Genomic DNA, 22112 nt, shown 5'->3' with positions numbered 1-22112 from the left:
CATAATAGCGTAACCAATTGGAATTGTATCAATCATACTCGTGTGCTTGAACTTTGCCGTGTTTTAAGGGATAACCCTTCATTAATAGAAAGTGAAAACCGTTTCTCTTTAATATGACTTTATTTCGTTATGCTTGCGAATATTTTCTTCGATTATTGGACCAATATAACGTTGATATATTATATCGATATATCATGAGAAGATGGTTGCTATTAGGATGCTATAAAATTAATTGAACTATTGTACGAATTATGGTTAAGACTTGGATGCGTTCTAAGTTTCTTGAAATGTTGCATGGCAAGTATCTTGTAAAATTCCGCATTGAAGGATTCGGCAAATGTTCTTGTTAATCAAAAAAAAAAAAATGATATTGTATCAAGTTCTATTTGATTAAATTTTCCATATAATATTTTATTAATTGTATGATACTAATTTATTAAATTTATTTGAAATATCGATTAACATTTAATCCGTTCCAAATATAATACACTTCCATTATCATTTATTCTGCTCTTTACAAGTTTTGCGACAGCAAGGACTTTAATATTTTAGACTATTCTAGAGGCTTGCATGAAATATTCAGAGGATTTCATTGCCAGGAAATTTCGAGAAGCTTTTCGGAAAGGATTTGTGAACTTACTCTACGGAAGTTCACCACAAATAAAAGATTTTTTGTCAACAATATATTAGCGACTTCGAAATGTGTAAAAAATTTGTATTCTATTTAGACACATATGGAGCAACGATTAAGATTATTCATTTATTTACTAAACATAACTTGTGTATTAAATATATCGCAATCTTCTTGAAAGTGACGCAAAATTAAAAATACATCTAATATATGGTCTAAGTTCATTTCTATTCATTCAATTCAGAAAAATCTTTTATTTTACATTTTTTAATGGAAACGATAGATATTACAAGGCCAACGTAAAATGGGTTTCACTGTCATTAATTAGGCGGTCATTTATTTCTATTTATTTATTATTTATTTCAATTTTTAATTCTTACTAATGAATAAAAAATTGTATTGGCTGTATGCGAATAAAGAATAAATCAGCTGTACTGCGCCACTGATATTATTAATATGAACAGCGATAGGGAAGGATATTTTTATAACTCAATAGTGTGTCCCAAATCATTGCGCAATGAAGATAGACTTATAGCCGAAAACGACGTAGAACAACGTTTCCTGTGACGGAAACGCGAGTTAAAGCCTATCTTGAGAAACGCAATTTCAAAGCGCTCGCCTAGGTCGCTACAGTACAATCATTTCGACATCTATCTAACAATGACAAAGCAATCGCTGAACGCAAGTAAATGAAATTAATGAACGAATTCTTTACAATAACGATAGTTAATAACGAACAAATTGGAGAAATTTTGCAAACGAAGCCGATCGGTGGACAAGAAAATGCAAAAGGCTTCATACCGATAGCTCAATCTAATACTGAGTAATCGATGAACATACGTAAAAATTGGATTTTTGCAACGGAAAAACTAGTTGACAAAAAATAACCAGGAGATATGCCCTATAAAATGCAAAAAAGAATGATTGCGGTTGGCAACGGCGGTCAAGCCGTTTTGCAGAAATAGACGAACATACATAAAAGAACAAATATATGTGGAATTTAGATACCTTCCTTCTGTTCCGAAATCGGTATAAATTAAATATAAATTAAATATAAGTCGGTATAAAAAATGATGCATACATTATTCGATAAATGTGGATTGTCTCTAAGTATTCGATAAAAATATATTACGTTAAATTTCTTCTCAAACATCGTTACGAACTTCTCGAATAAATCAATATGTTCTCACATATTTGAAAATTTCGTTATTAAGCCATTCGTCACGCGAAAACTATTTATTTTGTCGTGATTAATTAATACAAAAAATTTAACGAAGCCAACGAAATTCATTACCGTAGATCCGACGCTTGTTATCTACGAAAAAGGATATCTACAATTTGTTCTGATTTTCCTAGCGTTGAAACGAGTCGAAAATGCTGAATAACAAACTCATCCGGAAATGATGTGGAACACTGTGATTATTCAAAGCGAATCATCGATCATATTGATCCAGCTTACGCGAACGAGGCATCCTTTGTTCGAGCGAGAACCAGGCTTTGTTATATATTCGGAAAATCGATAGTATTCTTAAACCTTCACGGTATCACGCTAAGATGGCGTTTCCTTATTCTCATACATAATTCTCAACATTATGGTAGTTGTACGAACATCGATTTGTTATATCGTTATAATAGGCAGATAATATTTCATTGTTTTTGCAATTTTTGAGATCTTCAATAGCGTGTCGAGATACGATGAACCTCGATATGTTATGCTATTAAGTTGGATTGATATTGGTTCGGATTAAATTCTTGTAATTATTCTTTATGAATTTCTGACTTTGTGCAACTTGCATATAATATACCTACGGTATTCCTGATAACGAAAATAGAAGATAACCAACATTCCTTGATTCATTAATTATTGATACTTAAATTATAAATGATTGATGTTATTGATAGTAAATATCTACTGATATCGATAAAAATAATTTAATACAAATCTAGCGCAGTCCAATACAAAACTGGTCAACAATCAAAGAAACGTAATAACTTTACGAAAGTGTAAAACGAGAGTTTTGTACCTTTGAATAATTATAAACATTTTAGGTCTTGATATTATGTAAAAAGGCAGTAACATATAATATTCTCCTTAAAGAAGCTAATGATGTGTTTTTTACCTTTAAACAAAACGCGTTAAACTGTGCAAGTGAGTGTGAATTTGCAACAAATTGCTTGTTTAATAGATACCGGTTTCTTTTGTATTAGTAACTGCAAACAGTGTACGCTTCATTCGTATTATTTTTTCACTCGATGGCCCCATAATCTTCACGAATATGTATATACTATACAATATATTTATTGACCTGAAGAAAGTATTACTTTATAATTTCTCCTAATCTCTGTGCCAACATTAATTTATCACCAACATCAAGCAAGTCGACGGTATTTGCCGTTGCTCGCTACTCGTGAAATACGATTAATTAATAAGGCTAATTAAACATTTCTACAACACAATCAATTTCGTTCGCTCGATAATGCGCGTATGAACATCGAATGTTGTTTTTCGATCCAGGATAATGAACGGATAATGCAATATTCACATTCGAAAATCCAATTATACGTTTGATGTGTATGTATCTATGTATGTATATATGCCTGTGCGTGCGTGTATATGTATACATAATACGATGTACTTGAGCACGACGCCTGGCAAAATGTCGGTCTCTGAGCGAGCACGGTCTCTGCGTGCGTATAATTGTATACTAAGTTTGAGGGAAAATTCGACCCACGAATAGGAAAACGCAAGTTAATTACATACTCTGATAATAGAAAGAGAATTATGAGACTTATGAATACAAGAATTATAAATACGAAATAATATTGTTTTCAACAAGTAAACTTTTATTGATCAGAAAGAAAAATGACTATAACCGCCGTAGGTATATTATAAGTAAGTTATATTACAGATTAGATATAAGTAAAATGAGGCTGCGTTATTTCTTTTAAATTCCTCTTACTTGAGACTGCACAGAGTATCGCATTTAGAATGAATAACTAAATTATTTTAAGTGATATTAAGTGATTAAAACAAAGTATCACGTATAACTCTGAAAACATGTCAATAACTGGACAGTGGATATTTATACAAATGAATATTTTTATAAACGATATTAAAGAAATAGAACTTAAGCAGAAAGTATTAGTTATTAAATATTATAAGGAGTGTTCTAGTTTCAGAGTATTATATCTTATGTGCATTCTGTACATTTCTGTATTTTCAAAATCCCCATAAGTGTATAGAAATCCGCAAGTTTATTAACGACTCTTACGTCCCTTTATTTAATTACATACGTCTATTGTATTAAGTCTGATATCTTCACGTTAAACAATATTTATGTTATAAAATTCGAAAGAAACAACTCGTTTGTTTCTAATTTTATACCACATTACACCGTTAAGCGTTTAACCTGCGCATTTTCACAGGAATTGCAGAGGAGGTTGGACCAGACCCTGGGCAAACCAGGCAGCTACCTAGCAGGAATCGACCGAGCAGGCAACGTGAAACCGATGACTATAGGTGCACGTTTATACAGGGTCGAACAGCAGGTGAGTTCCGTCGTGACCCTTTTTCCGGCTCCATTACATCCTCAATGCTGATTTCCCCTTATCTATTTTGAAAGGAAGAAAATTTGTTAGTCTTTCACAGTATATCTCCTTTCACTGTAGAATTGCAGATGAACAGATGTAATGAGAGATATAATTTTCAATTTGTTGGGTGCCTACGCAGCATCGTGCTGAGACACTCGAGTTCAGTTCGACCGTATTAACACGGATAGTTGCATCGTAATAATATAATGCGATAACAAGGGTTTCAAAGTTGACGAATTCGAGAAAGATGTAATTCGAGTATCATTAGATGGAAGTTTAAGTCGTGTTTAAGTTTACATCGTGCTGAGATACTCGAGTTCAATTCAACCGTATTAACACGGATAGTTGCATCGTAATAATATAATGCGATAACAAGGGTTTCAAAGTTGACGAATTCGAGAAAGATGTAATTCGAGTATCATTAAATGGAAGTTGAAATTTTCATTGTTCTTTTCCCTTCCTCTTTTAAAGATTGTTCGGGGAAAGCTTTAAAATTAATAACGATTTTCGTTACAACTTTTGGATTGAACCATCTTCTCCTTGTATTTTTCTACGAAATCTAAGAATCATGTTATTAATCGTCTCCTTTGATTAAATCCGTCATAACATTCTCCGTAATAAATGGTATTTAACCGAATCTAAAATCATCGATCGATTCCTTCTCAGAATTTCTACCTCGTTTCATGATTTAAAAATAAGGAGAAACAAAATATAAAGCAAAGAATATAAAAATATAAAACATAAACTCGATCTATTAATCTTCTCTCCTTGATCTCTGAAATGAAATTAAACAAAAAGAAAAAAAAGAAGGAATAAAATAGAAAGTCCAAAGGAAACTATCTCGCGTCAGGAGGCTGAGATTTTTCTATCCAAAGCGTCGCAGTGAGAAGATTGATTCTTATATGGAAACCATTTCTGTCCGCAGTTGTCCGTGATAGACAAGAAATTGGACCAGCTGGTCTACGTGCTGAACGCAGTGGCACAAAAGCAACAAATACCTCTGAGGAGTATAGAGGACGACGTGTAACAGAAAGCCCCCGGCGAGCTCGTGCCATCTGTTTCGCGATCACCAGCAATCCCGTGGACTTTGCCCCGTGTTACCATAACCAGCGTCGCCTCGAACATGCTCAGCAAAAGCGGCTGAATCGATGTCTCCGATAGCCCTCGAGCACGGCACATATTTACTGATTCGTGAGACTTCTCGCGTCACTAACCGAGGTGGAGATAACGTTCAAAGGAAACTGCAGGCGCAGACAGTTTTATCGGATTATTCTCCCATTTGTTTTCTTTTTCTTCTTTCTTTTCCCGTCTTTTCTTACTGTTGTCGCCGGTGATGAAAGGATATAAGAAGAAGCGACGAATCGCGAAGAATCGAAAAGATATCGATGTAAGTGATGAATCGCGAAGGAATGGAGAAGTATCGAAATAAGTGATAAATCGCATCAAGGATTTCGAAGACCACCGGAAGGAGTGACGAATTTGGGTGGATATTGGAAGAAGCAATGAATCGCGAAGGATTTGGAAGAGCATTGAAAGAAATGATGAATCGTAAAGAATTTGAAAAAAAGTATGGGAAAAAGCGATGAATGGCGTGGATGAAAGGAAATGGTGGATGCATTCAAGGTAGCGAAGGTTTAAAGTAATTTCAGCAAAGAACCGCTGATAGAAATGAAAGCTGTGAAATAAATGAAAAACGAAAGATAGATTAATTGATTGATTGGCTAATTAAGACGCAATTCAGGAAGATACAGTGAATTAAAGAAGGAATGAATCTGTCATTAAACATTCAATTGGTAGTTGTAAAAACAGATTTGGATTTATTTTAGAAATGGTGTATGTTAACTGAGTAAGAGTAAATGAATAATCTGTTGCTTGTTATTGGAATATAATTGATATGAATCGTGAAAACATCAAGATAAATAAATTGTCAAAAAAACGTCAGAATTGTGATTAGTTAAAATTACTTTGAAGATAAAATTAATAAGAATATCTGCCCAAAAAGGAAAAAGGGAAATAAGATGCAATGATTAATAGAACGAAACTACAATTTGTTTTATTTTTCGAATAAATCCGAAAACAAAGTACGTTTACGAAATAAAAATCGAAAAGAATATAGATGATACACAGAAAAGAAGTTACAATAGAATCAGTGAAGCTTTGATAACTCCATTACTTCAAACTCTAAAAATTGCTTTAATTTTCAATGACTCGTAACATGGACTGTAGCTAAACGAATAGAGGTGAATCGAAGCAAAGCATTCACAAAATCAGAAGATCATACAAAACTCGTTTAGAACAAAAAAGAAAAAGGGAAGAAGAAAGAACGTTAAAAACTCGGAAAAGAAGGGAGGAAAGAATGGAAGATATCGTTTCCTTTAAACTTGTTCGCACCTCGTCGATAGGTAAAAGAGAAAAAGAACACCAAAGATTCAAGGAACTCGCTTTTCCCAGCCCAGAGGACGCGCTTCTCCCGGAAGAAATCGGTTCACATTTAAAGGGATTGAAAATTGGTATGAGTGGACGGGAACGAAAGCTCACTGAAGATGGAAACGTTGTCACTTGGATACTTCCGCTACGCAGAATCAATGGTCCTCGGAGAATAGCCTTCGCGAAACGATCACGCTAAACGCACAGAAACGATAATTCTCTTCGCACGAACGAGGAATAGTTGCCAAGCTGATAGAAGCGTTAGAAACGTTGGAAATGAGAAAATAAACGAAAAATTGAATAAAATAAAGAGAATTTAAAAAAAGGATAAAAATAGAAAAAAGGTACAGAAGATTCTTCGTTGGTGTTAATGGAGATTTAATCGATTCACTACGTCGATCTTCGGCTGATCGGCGTTTCTTCGCGTCGCACGTTGTAACCAAGAGATCGAAATTCCGAACGAGTCGAATTAATCGGATCTGCGGGTGAACATTGAAGAATTTATCGAAATATGTGTTTTATAAAGAAACGTGATAAAAAAAGTTGGTAATCGGAGTAGGGGAAGTGTTAAAATAAGAAAACCGAAAATAGAAGAAGCTTCTTCAAAAGAGCTACGTGGGACGATACGCCGGAGAAACGACGCAAACGTATTGGGAACATCACTTGGGCCAACTAGGAATAATAGAGAGGAACAATAAGCAAATAAAGAGAAACTTCCTAGACAAGATATATCTCTATAAATAGACTTATATACATATATTATATATATAGAATAATATACTTATTATATACATTGTGTGTTTGCGCGCGTGCATGTGTGCTTGTGTGTATATATATACACATACAGATACAACTTCTAGTCTCCGCTAATAATGATCAATTATTAAGCCTTAAAATTAATCACGGACTTTACAAAACTTGTTGCTAGGCTAGTTAGAAGGAAATCGAGGTATAGCCGCGTGTACGCGTGGACGATAAGCGGGAACACGCATTGTACAAAAACGCGATGTCGAGTTCCATACATACTTTTGCTCGAAACGAACATTTTTCTCCCTCCCTCTCGCTATCTCTTTCTTTCTCTTTATTTTTTCTCGATTTCTAACGCAAACTTTGCCGGACTACGTGAAAATGTTATACATGTATATATATCTATACTTTGAAATCGTTGAAATATCATCTTCTCCTAAATGATCTTTGATGCAAATGTAGAATTGGTAGCCATATAGGGTATTCGTGGTTTTTAATTCACTCCGCAAGTTTTGTGCGAATATGTCTTAATGTAAAAACGATGCAGGAAATAACGAAAAACATTATCTTTTCTCATGAATTGTCGTAAAATCTGTCGTAAAATTTAATGGTTTAATCATTTATTTCGAATTGCTTTCCAACATTCATAGTCGTGATTTACTGACAAATATTTGGTTTTCACAGATCCAAACTGTAATAGAATGAAGTAAGTTTTCTCGGCACCATCTTATATACGAAAACTGTTCTGAAACACGACAGAAAATATATAAGAGAGCAATATTAACTGATGGATATTTAATTTTCTTAATTGTTACTTTCATTAAATCTTTTTGTCTCTGTTAGAGACATTAGAGAATTATTGCCTTATAAATCTCTGATTAAGAACGTCCAAATATTCAAAAAATTTTATTCAATACATTTTCTAACATATTTGTACAATCTCAGATATTTATATCACGCCACGAATATCTTATATCGATGTTGTTAGAAAATGCATGAAGGATTGTGCACTTGGACGCAAGAGACGAAAGAATAGTGATAGTGGAAATATTGCAGAAATAAAAATAAAAAGAGAAAGAGAAAAAGAAATTCGAATTATATTCTGCATGTATAAATACATTTATATTTTCTACGTAGGCTATCGAATATGGCATATAACGAATTGTAATGTTACTGACACCGTAAAATATTATATATAAATTCACATCTAATTTCTAAGCGATTCGAGACGTGTGCGTGCATACGTATGTCGTACAACAAGAAGCATTTTTCTGTCTATTATTTATTTTTCAATGACCATTCGAGTGTAAAGGAAAGGTTATATTTTATTTATGGCTATAAAAATTCTGGGCTCATTATTTAAACAATAATTAGAACTCAAATAAGTTTCAAAAAGATGAAATAATTATAGAGCATCTCTTTTTTTTGTATAGTACTTATCTTCGTTGCTCCTTTTTCCTTTTTCTATTGCAATTTACCAATGAATTATAATAACAATTATTTTTTTATTTGATATTTGATAAGTTTTTAAATATTTAATAATATTTTTTATTTGATACGTGTAATTTAAATCAAAAGTTCGGCTAACAAAATTAAGTAGCCTCGCTTCGCTTAAAGGTGATTAAAATATTTATTCGAACAAAATAATAATTTATATCATATAATTAAAAAAGAAGAAATCTTCATCAAAATTTTTCAGTTCAAGATTTCAAGCAATGTATCCATGTTCAAAGATACAGTAAATGAATCTGTGATAAATCAATTCTTTCATACTCGATCATTTCGGTTTGAATTTAATTAAATCAACAAGAAAGAGAGGATATCGTTATACATTCGAATGGTAAAACAAATCGGCATCTTCTGCGAATCGTTTCTTTGAGACGCACGTGTGCTTTGGAAATGCACGAAAATTTTTCAGTTTAATCGATCTCTGTGCGGGACGGACCAGTTTCTTGATAACTAGGATTACGTACATAATCGGGCGAAATATTGCACTGAATATATCTATCGTCTTCACTATATTATTATTAGAGTCTAACGTAACGCAATTCTGTATATATATATAAATACATACATATGGATATCATATGAATATATAGCGAGAATATATAACTTAAACGGAGCAGCTTTTTAGGAGTATTTTTGAATCGATTATCTTTTTAGTATCATTAAAAATTTTTCAAGAAAGTTAATTTCTCGAATGCAATTGGATATATAAAAAATTGTAGATATAAAAAAATTATTTCGGATGATAAAATTAACAGGATAACGAAGAAAATTGTAAAATATATGTTGTTAAAGAGTTTTCGTTCTTTTATAGTCGACTATCCAGTCAATCGATCGTAAATGTACCATTAATAATTATTAAGTTATGTAATGCTTATTTTTATGATCATAATTCGGTTTCTTGTCATTGTGGTAGATTTTTCGGTTTGTAAGTAGCTTCGAAAACGTTGCTACACTTCAATGGAAACGGAAAAATACTCTGTAAAACGCGCTCCAACGTATTAAGATTGTACGATATAAAGATTCTATGGTGCCTCTCACTCGACTAATTCCACTATAACGCAACTAATTAATAATATCAACGATAGAATTAGGTGTAAGATAGCGTTATAAATAACGTAGGAGATATCGTAGGACTATTAAACTATATTATAATGGCAATATATACATACATGTAGGTACGCTCCGAAGGTACAGCACGAATTTTTCAATTTCGTAATGCAAAGTCGCTCGACGTTAGTCTCTTTCGTCCCTGACAATGAAACGTTTCTCGTTGGATAAGTATACAAATAAGAATAAAGCAAATTAATAATTCATAAATAAACATGTGTAAATAATAATTCACAGAGACAAGATTATGGGGAAGAATCGAGAAAATTGTACGAAAGGAGTGTGAAGTTAAATCTTGAAAGCAATTCTTAAATAGCAATATCTCTGTACGCAACAATCTTCATGCTTTCATATGACGATGAAAAATATTTGAAAAAGACGCGTTATGTTGCAAAAGAATTGTTAAATATTGCAATTAAAAAAGTAATCAGAAATAAGGAGGTATACGTGCAATTCTTGTGTTTTATGGATGAAATATTTTATGAAGAATACGCGAAGAAATTATTGTTTAAGAGGATACAAATATTGTTCGAAAGTAACGTTACTGCGAAAGTTTTGAGGATGCAACCTAATTTTTTATTCATGCAATATAAACAAAAAAATATTATGATGATAATACTCCCATACTACCCAGATTATTTTTTGTATTGATAAAAATTCAACGAGAAACGTTTTTTAGGATCTCGAAACTTTTATGTCATTAATCCTAAAATCGAGTCGGTTCAATCGATCGTTTCAAGAGAACGTTTTAAGAGTTTATGAATTTCAAAAATCACTCGATTATTATATTGCCGACCACAAGTAGAGACAATCAATAATGTGAATACGCGCGTAAAGAGTATATAAACATTAACGATTTCGTTTTCCAATAAAATCTCTTTGTGAACAATGATTAATAATCAATGTTGGAACACACGATTTTTCGATTCTATGAGAATACTCTGGGAACATTTATTATAAATTAACTGATAATCTCGGGAGAACAGCGTGAAAGAATCGTGTTAAGTTTAAACCAAAAAGTTATATAAGTGATGAATTTTAAGGGATGAAACTCGAGGTACGTTTTTGGATCATAATGAGAACCCGTACTAGATAGGTACTGGGTAGATTCTAATTTGACATTGCAATAATTTCCAAATTGACCCATTGAGTCAAATTTAAGTAACGAGAAATCTGACAAACACACAAAGATAATTTTATATGTATATTTTTTTTTATTAAGCTTTTCCTTTTCTCTTTACTATAACGTAAACTATACAAGAAGGAAATTAAAACGTTTAAATTTGTATGAAATTTTTTTACGATAATATGAAAAGCAAAGTGTTATAAATTATCAATGGTTTTCGTATTGTTTAATTTTCAGTTGAAACATGGATCGGTATAATATATTTTATAAGTATATATTTATTATACACTTCTACTTATTTCAGTTACTTGATAAAAACAATAAAATGTCAACATTGTCCAGGATTGGTCACGCGAATTAGCCATCTATCTCATACGGCCTCTTTTCCTGAACATATATCTCTTGAATAACTTACGAGTATGTACTAGTAAATAACGATATAATTGCATTTTCACTTTGTTGTCACGTTACTTATCTACTATTGCAGTCATAAGGGTCAATACGAATAATTTTATCTGAATTTGTACAAAAAGAAGGATCGAAACACGGGCAATCGAAGCGTCCAAAAATTATACTCACAACGGTATATCTTATTTTCGTTGTACAACATTTTAACTGGACCACCATAATGTCTGCTAATTACAATAGAAAACATTTAAGAGACTTCGAATATAATCAAATTGCGTATAAATATTATCATGTTTATTCATATAGGAAGGTAGTATTAATCGACGCTCATCAAAACCATAGTGATTAAAGGAAAGAAAGAACATAAAAAAAGCATAAGAAAAAGAAATAAAAATTATCTTAAACTTCAATCTTAAAAATCATGTGAAATCAGGAAAACTTTCCCAATTATTTTTTAATCGAATCGTCTACAAATCTTTACCATAAATGTGCTTGAGAAGTAGGTTGTATCTTCGTTTGCAAAATTCAACATGTTTCTCGTTATATACTCCGAGCATAGAGAGACGATTTTTGCGAATTGTAAAGAAATGTTACAAAGGATATGTATAAAAATATATATTATCACAGTCGTGATAATGTTTTACAACTTTTACATGGTTGATACGTTGTATTTATAGCTTTGTTAAAAATTGTAGAACATTTATGGCGAGGATCTTGAAAGGCAAGTAGTGTTCGCGAATCGGCCGAAAATACATGTAATACGATTGTTAATAGTGTACGTGTAACGTATATATCGTAAAATGTATAAATAGATATACATGTACATAGACGCTTTTGCTTCGTGTAATTATACAAAATTATTCGCGGATATTCGGTTGAAACGAGATAGAATGTAACTTTTATTTAACACGTTGCCTCTCGGTTTTACAAAGAATGAATTTTAACTTAAACGTAGCAAAAATGTGATATCTACAGGAAATGTAATCTTCGTTGCGGTTTAAAAGAAAAATTCATTTCACTGAGGAATTAACAATTGAATAAACAACAATGGTATGTTCGCGCTTTGTTCATACCATCGGGTTCTTCCGAGTTTATTTTCAACGAAGGAAAAGACATTTAATGAATGCATATTTCTAGATGAAAAAGAAAATTATAAAAAAGATTATATAGTAGAATTAGAAAATTGAGCGCAAAGCGTTAAAATCGTGATTTTAAGGTATCTCGGATGTACTCGTATTACGCGAGTTATAATTCAACATAATACGATAATTACGATATTAATACATTGCGTACTGATCTTGCAATATTGAAATTTTACACTGCATATTTAAGGCTAGATCGATTTCACATAGTGAAAATATTGACGTTATTCAATAATCGCATGCAAATCAAATGAAACAATGGCATAGTAGCAAGTTGAAATACCGTTGATCTTCATTAGACAGCTGGAATTAAAAAAGAATTTAATTCTAATAAAAAAAAAAGGAGAGTGGACTAACATTCAACTGTCTAGTTACAGCTTAGACGAAATTTATTTAATTTTGTCCAAGCTAAATTAAGCAAAATTTTTTGTTTTTCAACAAATTCTTGTTTTTGAAAACTGAGAAAGATTGATTAAAGTTGCAATGGATTTGAAAACCATTTGTATATACGTTTGTATAGTATACTATTCTTCGTAGTTTCCAATGAACTATCAATGAGATATTTTAATCGTATTTTCTTCAAATCGGGTGTATCATTCGATAATTTGATCTTATGATACGCCCACAATGATACTAATACATATACTGTAATACGGCAAAAAATAATTTTTATACAATATTCTTTTCTCAATACTTTTCAATACTTTTATATAATATTCTTATATTGCAAACCTTTACACACATACTTTATATGAATTATGATCAAAGCTTTTTTCAAAATTTTTGGAAAAGAAATTTGAGAAACATAGCTCCGTACGCAATGTGTTAAAATGGCATCGTAGCGTGTATAAACAGGGAAAAGATTAAATCTACGAATTAAAATTTCAACAAATTTTGCAAAAGTTCTTGCAGTTCGCAATTAGAACGTGTGATAACCTTTAGTCGAAATTCTTTCCTTTCTCTTAGCAGAAACGAACCAGTTTCGTCCTTTCGATTAATCTCTATTTGCTCGCAATTTCTAAAATAAAACATGCTATTGGATCTTTAACACTTTTATGACAGTTAGAAATAGTGGTAGTTTCTTTTTTCTAGTTTTCAATTTAAACGTAATCATAGTAACAAGTGTTGTGAAATTACATATATACTTGTTGCTATCGAACGAAAAGTAAAAAATCTTGTAGAGGAAATGAAGCGAGCAATACTGAAACGTCGTTTCTTGTAAATCCTCATAACTCAGTATCAAAACAACAAACAATAATTAGCGTTAACTGTTGTTATTGCTTTTCACAAAATTATAGCGTATGTCACTGAGAATTTGACCCAATAAAATTAATTCTACCTATTTCGTCTAGAAACAGAGAAGTTTTGTTTATGAAACTGTTTAATTTGAAAATCTTACATCGTTTTAATTAGTTCACGAAAGTTCGAAATTACTTCGCGTTTTTACATCGCGTCACAATCAATCTCGCTAGAGAATAAAGTAATAAATAAGCAGATTATAATTCTTGCTACGTGTTACGCTAGATAATTGCAATATCGCGTCCTACAAAGGATGGACATAAAAATGTTTTGTCACAGAACGAATTTAATCGAATTTAAGCTTTATATTAAATTATATCTTTCGAATTAAGTTCGCCTCACGGCTGGCGTGGTCTAACTTCAAAAGCTTGGATCGTGTTGGAAATTGTTCGAAAATCTAATTCAAAAATGAAGCAGCCATAGTGATCGAAACACAAGAATATTCGCAGAATTCTAATATTGTCAATTATTTATTGTACCTAAAATTGGTCTTTTGTTTCAGTGGCATTTTCGAAATAAAATTAAACTTTAACAGTAAATTGTATGGAAAGAACATCGTTTTGCAAAATGATGTTTATGTCGTAGGTTAACTCTTCTTAATATAGATTCTCTGTAGTACGTACATGAAATATAACATTTATAGAGTTTCGATTACTCGCTAGATTTAGGAATTTGAAAATTATAACATGTAAAGGTTTGTATATTAAATCAGCAAGTGAAGACTATTAAGTCACACCGAATCTTACATTTCGTAAATTCATATTTTTGTAAAAGTAAATTTATTCTTGTTGTCTCAGTTCGTACGATGTTGTAACAAAAATCGCGAAACGTTTGCTAATACGCTAACGCAATTCCTTAATTATTTTTATTTTACAAGTCTCCCGGAAAACATTCCATAAGTTTCTAACAAATCAACTTTTCTTTGAAGACTAATATTAAGAAATTAATTAGGAAATTCGACAAATAAATATGGTAATGATTTTATTATATAAATGACTGGTGCTTTGTTTTATATATCCATTCGATAAAGTATATGTAAGAAAACGCAAAAATTTGTCAGAATTGTAATACTTTGCTCATACAATGTAACGTAGCTATTTATTGTGTACTTGTCCACATAGTGCCGTATCTTTAAAAATAATTACTTTTAATTCTTATTCATTCTATCTTTGTTGAAACGAACGTGATTTCGTATGTCCTTGATCCGTTAGTGTCACAATTAATTAAAAAACCTTATGAATATAAAATTTCTTAAATGAAGAAGTTACTATGTATTCGAAAAGGTACCTACAATTAATTGTAACGCACTGAGATAGATAATAGATTATTAAAAACTTCATTAGAATGCAATGTTTGTAAGATTCATTAACATCTGCCTCGATAGTTTTGATATATCAGCAACGAAATCGAAAGCAATAATCGCTTAATTACAGAATTATGCTACCGATGCTTCTACATATAATAGATAGGTAATTTCCATTTTTTTAGTCTGACGCCTCGATCATGTAAAATCAAACAGCCAAACCTGCGTTGTTACTATAATGAATCTTGTTCTCTCTTTAATTAAATATAAATTGGTACGAACGCACAAAGAGATATTAACTAACAACATAGTCCAATAGTTCAAGTAAAGATACCAGTTGTTGTAATGGTTAACCAATGTTGAAATAATCTCCTTTTATCCTCAGTCGTGATACTTTTGGATCAAGGATCAGTACGTTTCCTGTATTAACCTGGTTTCACGTTTCTTGCATTTTTATGTGTAGATGAAATCTAGTGCATCAAAATGTGTTTTAAATTGTAGAAAAGGAAAGAAATCTGATACACGAAGGACTTTTTCCAATCGTCAAAGCGAATTCGACGTGTACCATAATTACAAAGATGCATGTGATTTTATATACTGGATAAAATAAAACGAGAGAAAGATAAAATCAAACAAAAGAACGAAGAAAAGACACGATTTACTCTATATTTTCGAACAATCATGAGACAAACCTACTTGACCGAAATGGATACTAAATCCTATTTCCATATATGAAATCAAATTTTATGTAAATCGATTACAATTAATTTTTCATTACAGTAGAATCAATTTTAATCGAACCAAGGAAAATGAATGTCTACTTTCAACTTTTAAACAAACTTCAATGTAAAATCCACGCTCGATCGGATTTTCTTGAAAGAACGTGTAAATGTTATCGCGATTCTAAAATCGACTAGAAATAAGGTCGGAAATGAAAGTAGCTGAACAATTTTGCGATGCAGGAAACGTATTCGTTGCGAACGAAAGAAAAGAAAGAAAGAAAGTAAAATAATCGCGAGAAGGGTTCACGATCGAATCTTTTGAAGCTACGGAAACGAGATAAACGAAACTCAATCATATCACCGTAGTTGCCTCTACTATCCGCTAATAGTAGCTCGTCGACAATACTGTTGACTTTTTAACGTTAAATGGTTGGAACAATCACGGAAATCTTTAAAAGCAATCCGATTTCCGCGATCGATCTGACACGCGCTGTGTTTTTACTACTATTCTCTATTATAGTTACCGAATAAACGAGCTATCTAACGTGACTATCAATTACGATTATACTTAACGATCACGCAAAACTATCTCTAAGATCGTACTTGAAGAGTTGGAAAGCTAAATGATAAATTCTTCGAAAAAATAGCTATATATATTAACTCTGCTTGCGACCTTTCCGCCATTTTTTGTCCAATCGTGTTTTTTAATGTTAAAAAGGTTTCTTAAGTTTAAGGGAATTGTGAAACAAATCGTCGATAAGAGTAATTTTAGATTTGTATTTTATATTGAAATTTGTCTGGTTTGTTAAAACAGATCCGAAATTGGCATATAAATACTCAGGAATCGTAACAGGATTAAAAGAATTTATTTATAAAGAAATCGAATCATTACTTATTTGTTTAGCGATATTGAGATATTGCAATAAGCTACACGTGCTTTCCCGCTATTGCATGATATCTATATTTTGTTAAAGGATCGTAAAAACCGGAGCACTGTAACAGACAAAACTTGGAAATCGTGTAATAGCGTGAGATATCATTAGAAATATCATTGGAAAAATAAAAATGAATTCTCGTCATTTGGTTTTTTAACTCCTTCTACTGTAAATACATGGCATGTACTTACTTACACTATGGTTACTATATACGAATACAGACGTTTCGAGCGAATTGTGTTGCCCAAGAGTGGCGTTATGAGAACTCGTAAAACAATCGATGGATCCTCTGGGAAGTTCGCACTAATATTTAATACGACATACGATAATTTGTATAAATAATGTCGAAGTTATCCGAAATTAGATATTTAATATCGAAGAAATTATAGGATTATTTCTAAATCGAATCGTATTTAAAATGAAGGTAGATTAAGCAAGCTATGATACAAGACGGAATATTTACGATAAAATGTATAACTAAGTTTTAACACGAACGTTCCATGGGATTTAATAATATAGCAGAGCGATATGTTGTGATACAGACACAATGTCAAATTACTAAACTCGTTCCAATGGCACATCACCAAATATTTATATAATATGATGTACATAAACTTTAAGAATCAAATCTCGAAAGGTTCTTGAGCAACATTATTCGTTTTAACAGTCTGTGCAATATAAAATAGACTATACTATCGCTGTACCGATAAATCGTAATCGATAAATACAGAGATCGACGTATTGAAAAACATAATCGGCAATTCAACCTGTACGCTGTAGTTTGTCCAACTTTTGCACTGGCTGTGTGTCTTTTTCTACGTTCGAAAAATTGTCGGCCGACCATTATTGTGAGGACGTAATTAAAATATTACTTCGAAGATATTGGAGTCTATTCCGATGATCGTATCTCTGTTTTGTATGTTTCTTAAAAACACGTGCTTTATCTAGTAAAAGTGGGGCCAAGATCTTTAACGGTGGCTGATTTCGAATATTCAAAGATGAAAAAATGGTATTACGACGAGGAGAAAATTTAAGTTTATAAAATTAATTCATGTAATTACACGTGTGCTTTTGTTTAAAATATTCCAGTATACACTTTATAACTTGACAAGTCTTGGGATTTCTTTCCATGAAAATTTTCAATCTAAAAATGTTTCGTTTCGTTATTTTGGAAACGATAGTAATTAGAAATATAAATAAACAAAATATTCTTATATCATTGATCCATTGCGTTTGTAAACTCGTATCTTTTGTTTTCTTCGAAGTTCATAGTCTAGTTTCAATGTAAAATTTTTTAATTGCATATAGAAAAAAAAAACACCCTTTTTAACGCAATAATTATTCGATAAAAGTAATTGCAGACTTTGAAGCAATTTTCAAGAAATACGAATCATCGCCGTTTACTTAAAGAAAATGGCAATGTGAGAATAATTCAAAGTAAGAGGTTAGAGAAACTGAACGTAACGATCCGTGATACAAAGACGCCCGCTTTGTAAATCAATTTAAATAACAAATCCAGCAATACTCTTCGATTTTAGTGCTCTTGATACTAGAATCGTTAAGAATACTATATAGTTCGTTGATAGTTTAACGTGTTCAACCTGGCGCGAGGTTTTGATAAAAATCTTGATACGACGGTGAATACCATATCGTGTGCATTCCCTTGCATTTGTTTTACTAACCAGAAAACATTTGATAAGAGAATTCTTAATTTACTATTATCAAATAATAGTTCGTAGATAAATAACTAGTATCAAATTTTATGATTTAATGTATACAAATAGGTGACATTGTAAATCGTAATTACAAATATAATTGAGGAATATAATTGAAAAACTTGTTAACTAGATAGACTTAAGAGAAGAAAAACGAGATTAATAGACAAGTGAAATTGTTATAAATTATAACATAAAGTTACTGCTGGTTCTGTGACTTCTTTTATCTTCTTTATTAACTACACACTATTTTTTAACTATACAGGTAATCTGTGCCGAATTCAATGTTAAAAATGTAAATAGCGTTTGAACCGTCTTTAAGATTAGGATATAAATTTACGCGCGAAATTAGAAAATAGCTTCAGCTGAAACAACTTTATGCTTAATATATATAATATCCCTTTTTTCATACGTTAGAAATCAAAGGAAATCAGAGCAATCCTTGTATTACGTAGCGCACTATATGGTTTTGAAAAATATAATTATATAGGTATATATGTATAAGGCGTGCTACCTATCAATACTCATAATTGTATTATAATGCGTGCATAAGTGTAAATAGGCGAAAATGACTTGTTATAAATACATATGTATTTATTTCAAGAGCAATTAAACTATAGTCCGCCGCCGAAATCGACTGGGCATATTTGTAAATTCGTAGGTACCGGACTTGCCGATTTATATAAAAGTATTCAACTCCTCATGCTTTACGATGAAATAGTTTATTTTGGAAGAACTAATTCAATTATGTAATTTATTATATATCGTTAATGTGAAATATTTATAAAATCTAGAAATTTGTGTTTGAACAAATATTATTAAAAGATCGGGAAAATATTCATTGTATTGTCTAATTATAATATTAATATAAGAGTCCCTTATTCTTGTAAATTTATTATAATGTCTCACAAGTTTTATTTTCTCTTTATAATAATAAATTTAATATTAGCCAATGTGAGTGAGTAATGGTTTTAATTTATGTTATTGATATGTGTCGCAGTATATTGCGAAAATTTCTTTGAACTCTCAATTTATATGCCGGGAGAAATAAAAATAATGTACGGATAGTCTCTAAACTAAACGATTTAATCGGAAACAAAAGTTCCAAACAGAGACGAATAGTCCAATCGCTGTAATTTCAACCAAGGTATATTTTTTAAGGAATTGTTCATAGAGCAGCTGTGTAAGCTTTCTTTCAAGAACGCAATGATTGCAGTATCCTTACTATACAGGTCTTTAGCAGTTTGTGCAATAAACTTTTAATAAATAATTTTTAAACTGTCTGCAGGAAGTGAAGTCTGTAGCAATATTCGGTGAAAGAAAGGAGACATTTATACAACATTTATTCGTCCATAAATGCAGCTGATGGCATGCTTCGTAAACAATTATAAACAAATTTCTATAAAACGTATTCACGAGATATTTCTTCATGAACATTTCTAGAAATGATACAACTGAAGGTTTAAATAGCCATAAAATTTAAATAATATTACACAATTATATATTTTAAAACCTAAAGTATCATAAAATAACTTATTTAAAATCCGAAACACTTTGATATAACTTTGTTGCACGATAAATTAAATATTTACAACATTTGCGTAAAACTACTCTTACGATACAGCCAGTCTAAAAGTGGGATACCAACAAAGGCAAAAGTAATAAATAGTCGGTTTTACAATAATATTAAGGCGATCGATTTTCGTCGATCAATCTGTTTTATCGACTGATTCAGCAGAAAGGTGTGTAACGATTCTCGACACTCACGATCAAACGCGATTGATCTTCTCCGCGGCAAAGATGTTTTGCAAGTGTCCTTCCAATTAACAAACAAACAAGTAAAAAAAAAGAAAAAACGAAAATGAACTTGGTTAGCGCGCTGTCAAGAATTCAAGCGACACTCTTAGATCTTAAAGTAACTTAATTAGTCGAGCTTGTACAATTACATATATATTTTTTTCGCGATCCATCCTCCGACATTTTTTTGTGAAGCATAAAAACGATAAAAATAAAAAAATGAAAACGAGAGGTATTCGAGTGAATTGATCGTTTCTTAGAAACGAGCGACGAAAACTCGAAATGAGGAAAAAAGGAAAAAGAAGTGATGGAAAAATAATAAATAACGGATGAACCAATGTATGATGTATGTGTTACGTATTGCGGTTATTATATTATATATGTACTTGTAAGCGCTAATACTATTTTAACATGAATTATGCGTAATTATTCGATTTCTCAAATATTGTACATTTGCGCCGATATTGTCTATACGACTATACATATGTATATCATTATTATTATTATTATGATTATTAGTATTATTATTATTTTTATTATTATTATCATTATCATCATCATCATCATCATCATCATCATCATCATCATCATAATCATCATAATCCCCATCAACTATGCTACTACTCCGATCCATCATCATAGCCACATCTACTGCTACTACTACTGTTCACTACGATTCCATTCCACCATTCCATTATTATTATTCCATTCCATTCCATTATTCCATTCCATTCCATTCCATTCCATTATTCCATTCCATTCCATTATTCCATTCCATTATTCCATTCCATTCCATTCCATTCCATTCCATTATTCCATTCCATTCCATTCCATTCCATTCCATTCCATTCCATTCCATTCCATTCCATTCCATTCCATTCCATTATTCCATTCCATTCCATTATTCCATTATTCCATTATTCCATTATTCCATTATTATTATTATTATTATTCCATTATTCCATTATTATTATTATTAGATATTAGTTATCTATATCTATATCTTTAATTACTTCATTTGTTTGTCCCAACTCTACGTACATTTTGGTTATAATATACAGAAATATATATTACTTCGATAAAAAGATGTATGTTTGGTTAAATTTGGTTTCGACTATTTAGAAATACATTTGAATTTGGGAAAAGCCATATTAAGAAATGATGAAATTTAGATCTCACTACCAATATACAGATAGAAGATATATAATATATGGTGATTGGTAATTGGTGGTACAAGCGGAAAGGGGGTGATTCTACGTGAAAAAAGAAGTCGAAAATATAGAATAAGAATTTTTCATTGGAGGCTTTGCTTTCGAGAAAATCGACTTTGAATTTTCGCTCGGTACGCGTGCGGTACGTTATAACGGATCTCACTGTAGATCGTTGTTTCGATGGAAAAATTAAAAAAAAAATTTTTTTTTTAATTTTTATTCTATATTTTCGACTTCTTTTTTCGCGTAGAATCGCCCCCTTTCCGCTTGTTCCACCAGTTACCAACCACCCTGTATGTGTAAACATTGTACTCATATATTAATTCATTATCATCAACATCTGACGACGCGATGTGCAAGAAAAGATATCCTGGATTAATAAATAAAGTACAGACAAGAAAATGTTACTTCTCACGGGTTTAGTACATACACAAGATCACCA

General features: G+C 31.4%; 1 protein-coding gene across 6 annotated transcripts in view; it reads left to right on the top strand.

Moving 5' to 3' along the window:
* Nucleotides 1-5966, top strand: part of LOC117234263 (potassium voltage-gated channel subfamily KQT member 1) — a 134343-nt gene extending 128377 nt beyond the window's left edge. For all 6 annotated transcript variants that reach the window (XM_033495296.1, XM_033495297.1, XM_033495295.1 and 3 more), the window contains 2 exons: nucleotides 4058-4180; nucleotides 5148-5966. In XM_033495296.1, the coding sequence (XP_033351187.1) occupies nucleotides 4058-4180; nucleotides 5148-5249 (225 nt within the window). In that variant the 3' untranslated portion in view covers nucleotides 5250-5966. The remainder of the gene's footprint in view (nucleotides 1-4057; nucleotides 4181-5147) is intronic.
* Nucleotides 5967-22112: the final 16146 nt, after the last annotated feature.

The sequence above is a fragment of the Bombus vosnesenskii genome, unplaced genomic scaffold (genome assembly GCF_011952255.1).
Source record: "Bombus vosnesenskii isolate JDL3184/JDL3185 unplaced genomic scaffold, Bvos_JDL3184-5_v1.1 scf7180000013304, whole genome shotgun sequence".
Lineage (NCBI taxonomy): Eukaryota > Metazoa > Arthropoda > Insecta > Hymenoptera > Apidae > Bombus > Bombus vosnesenskii.
The sequence above is the reverse complement of the archived record's forward strand: the minus strand, read 5'-3'. Positions and strand labels throughout refer to the sequence as shown.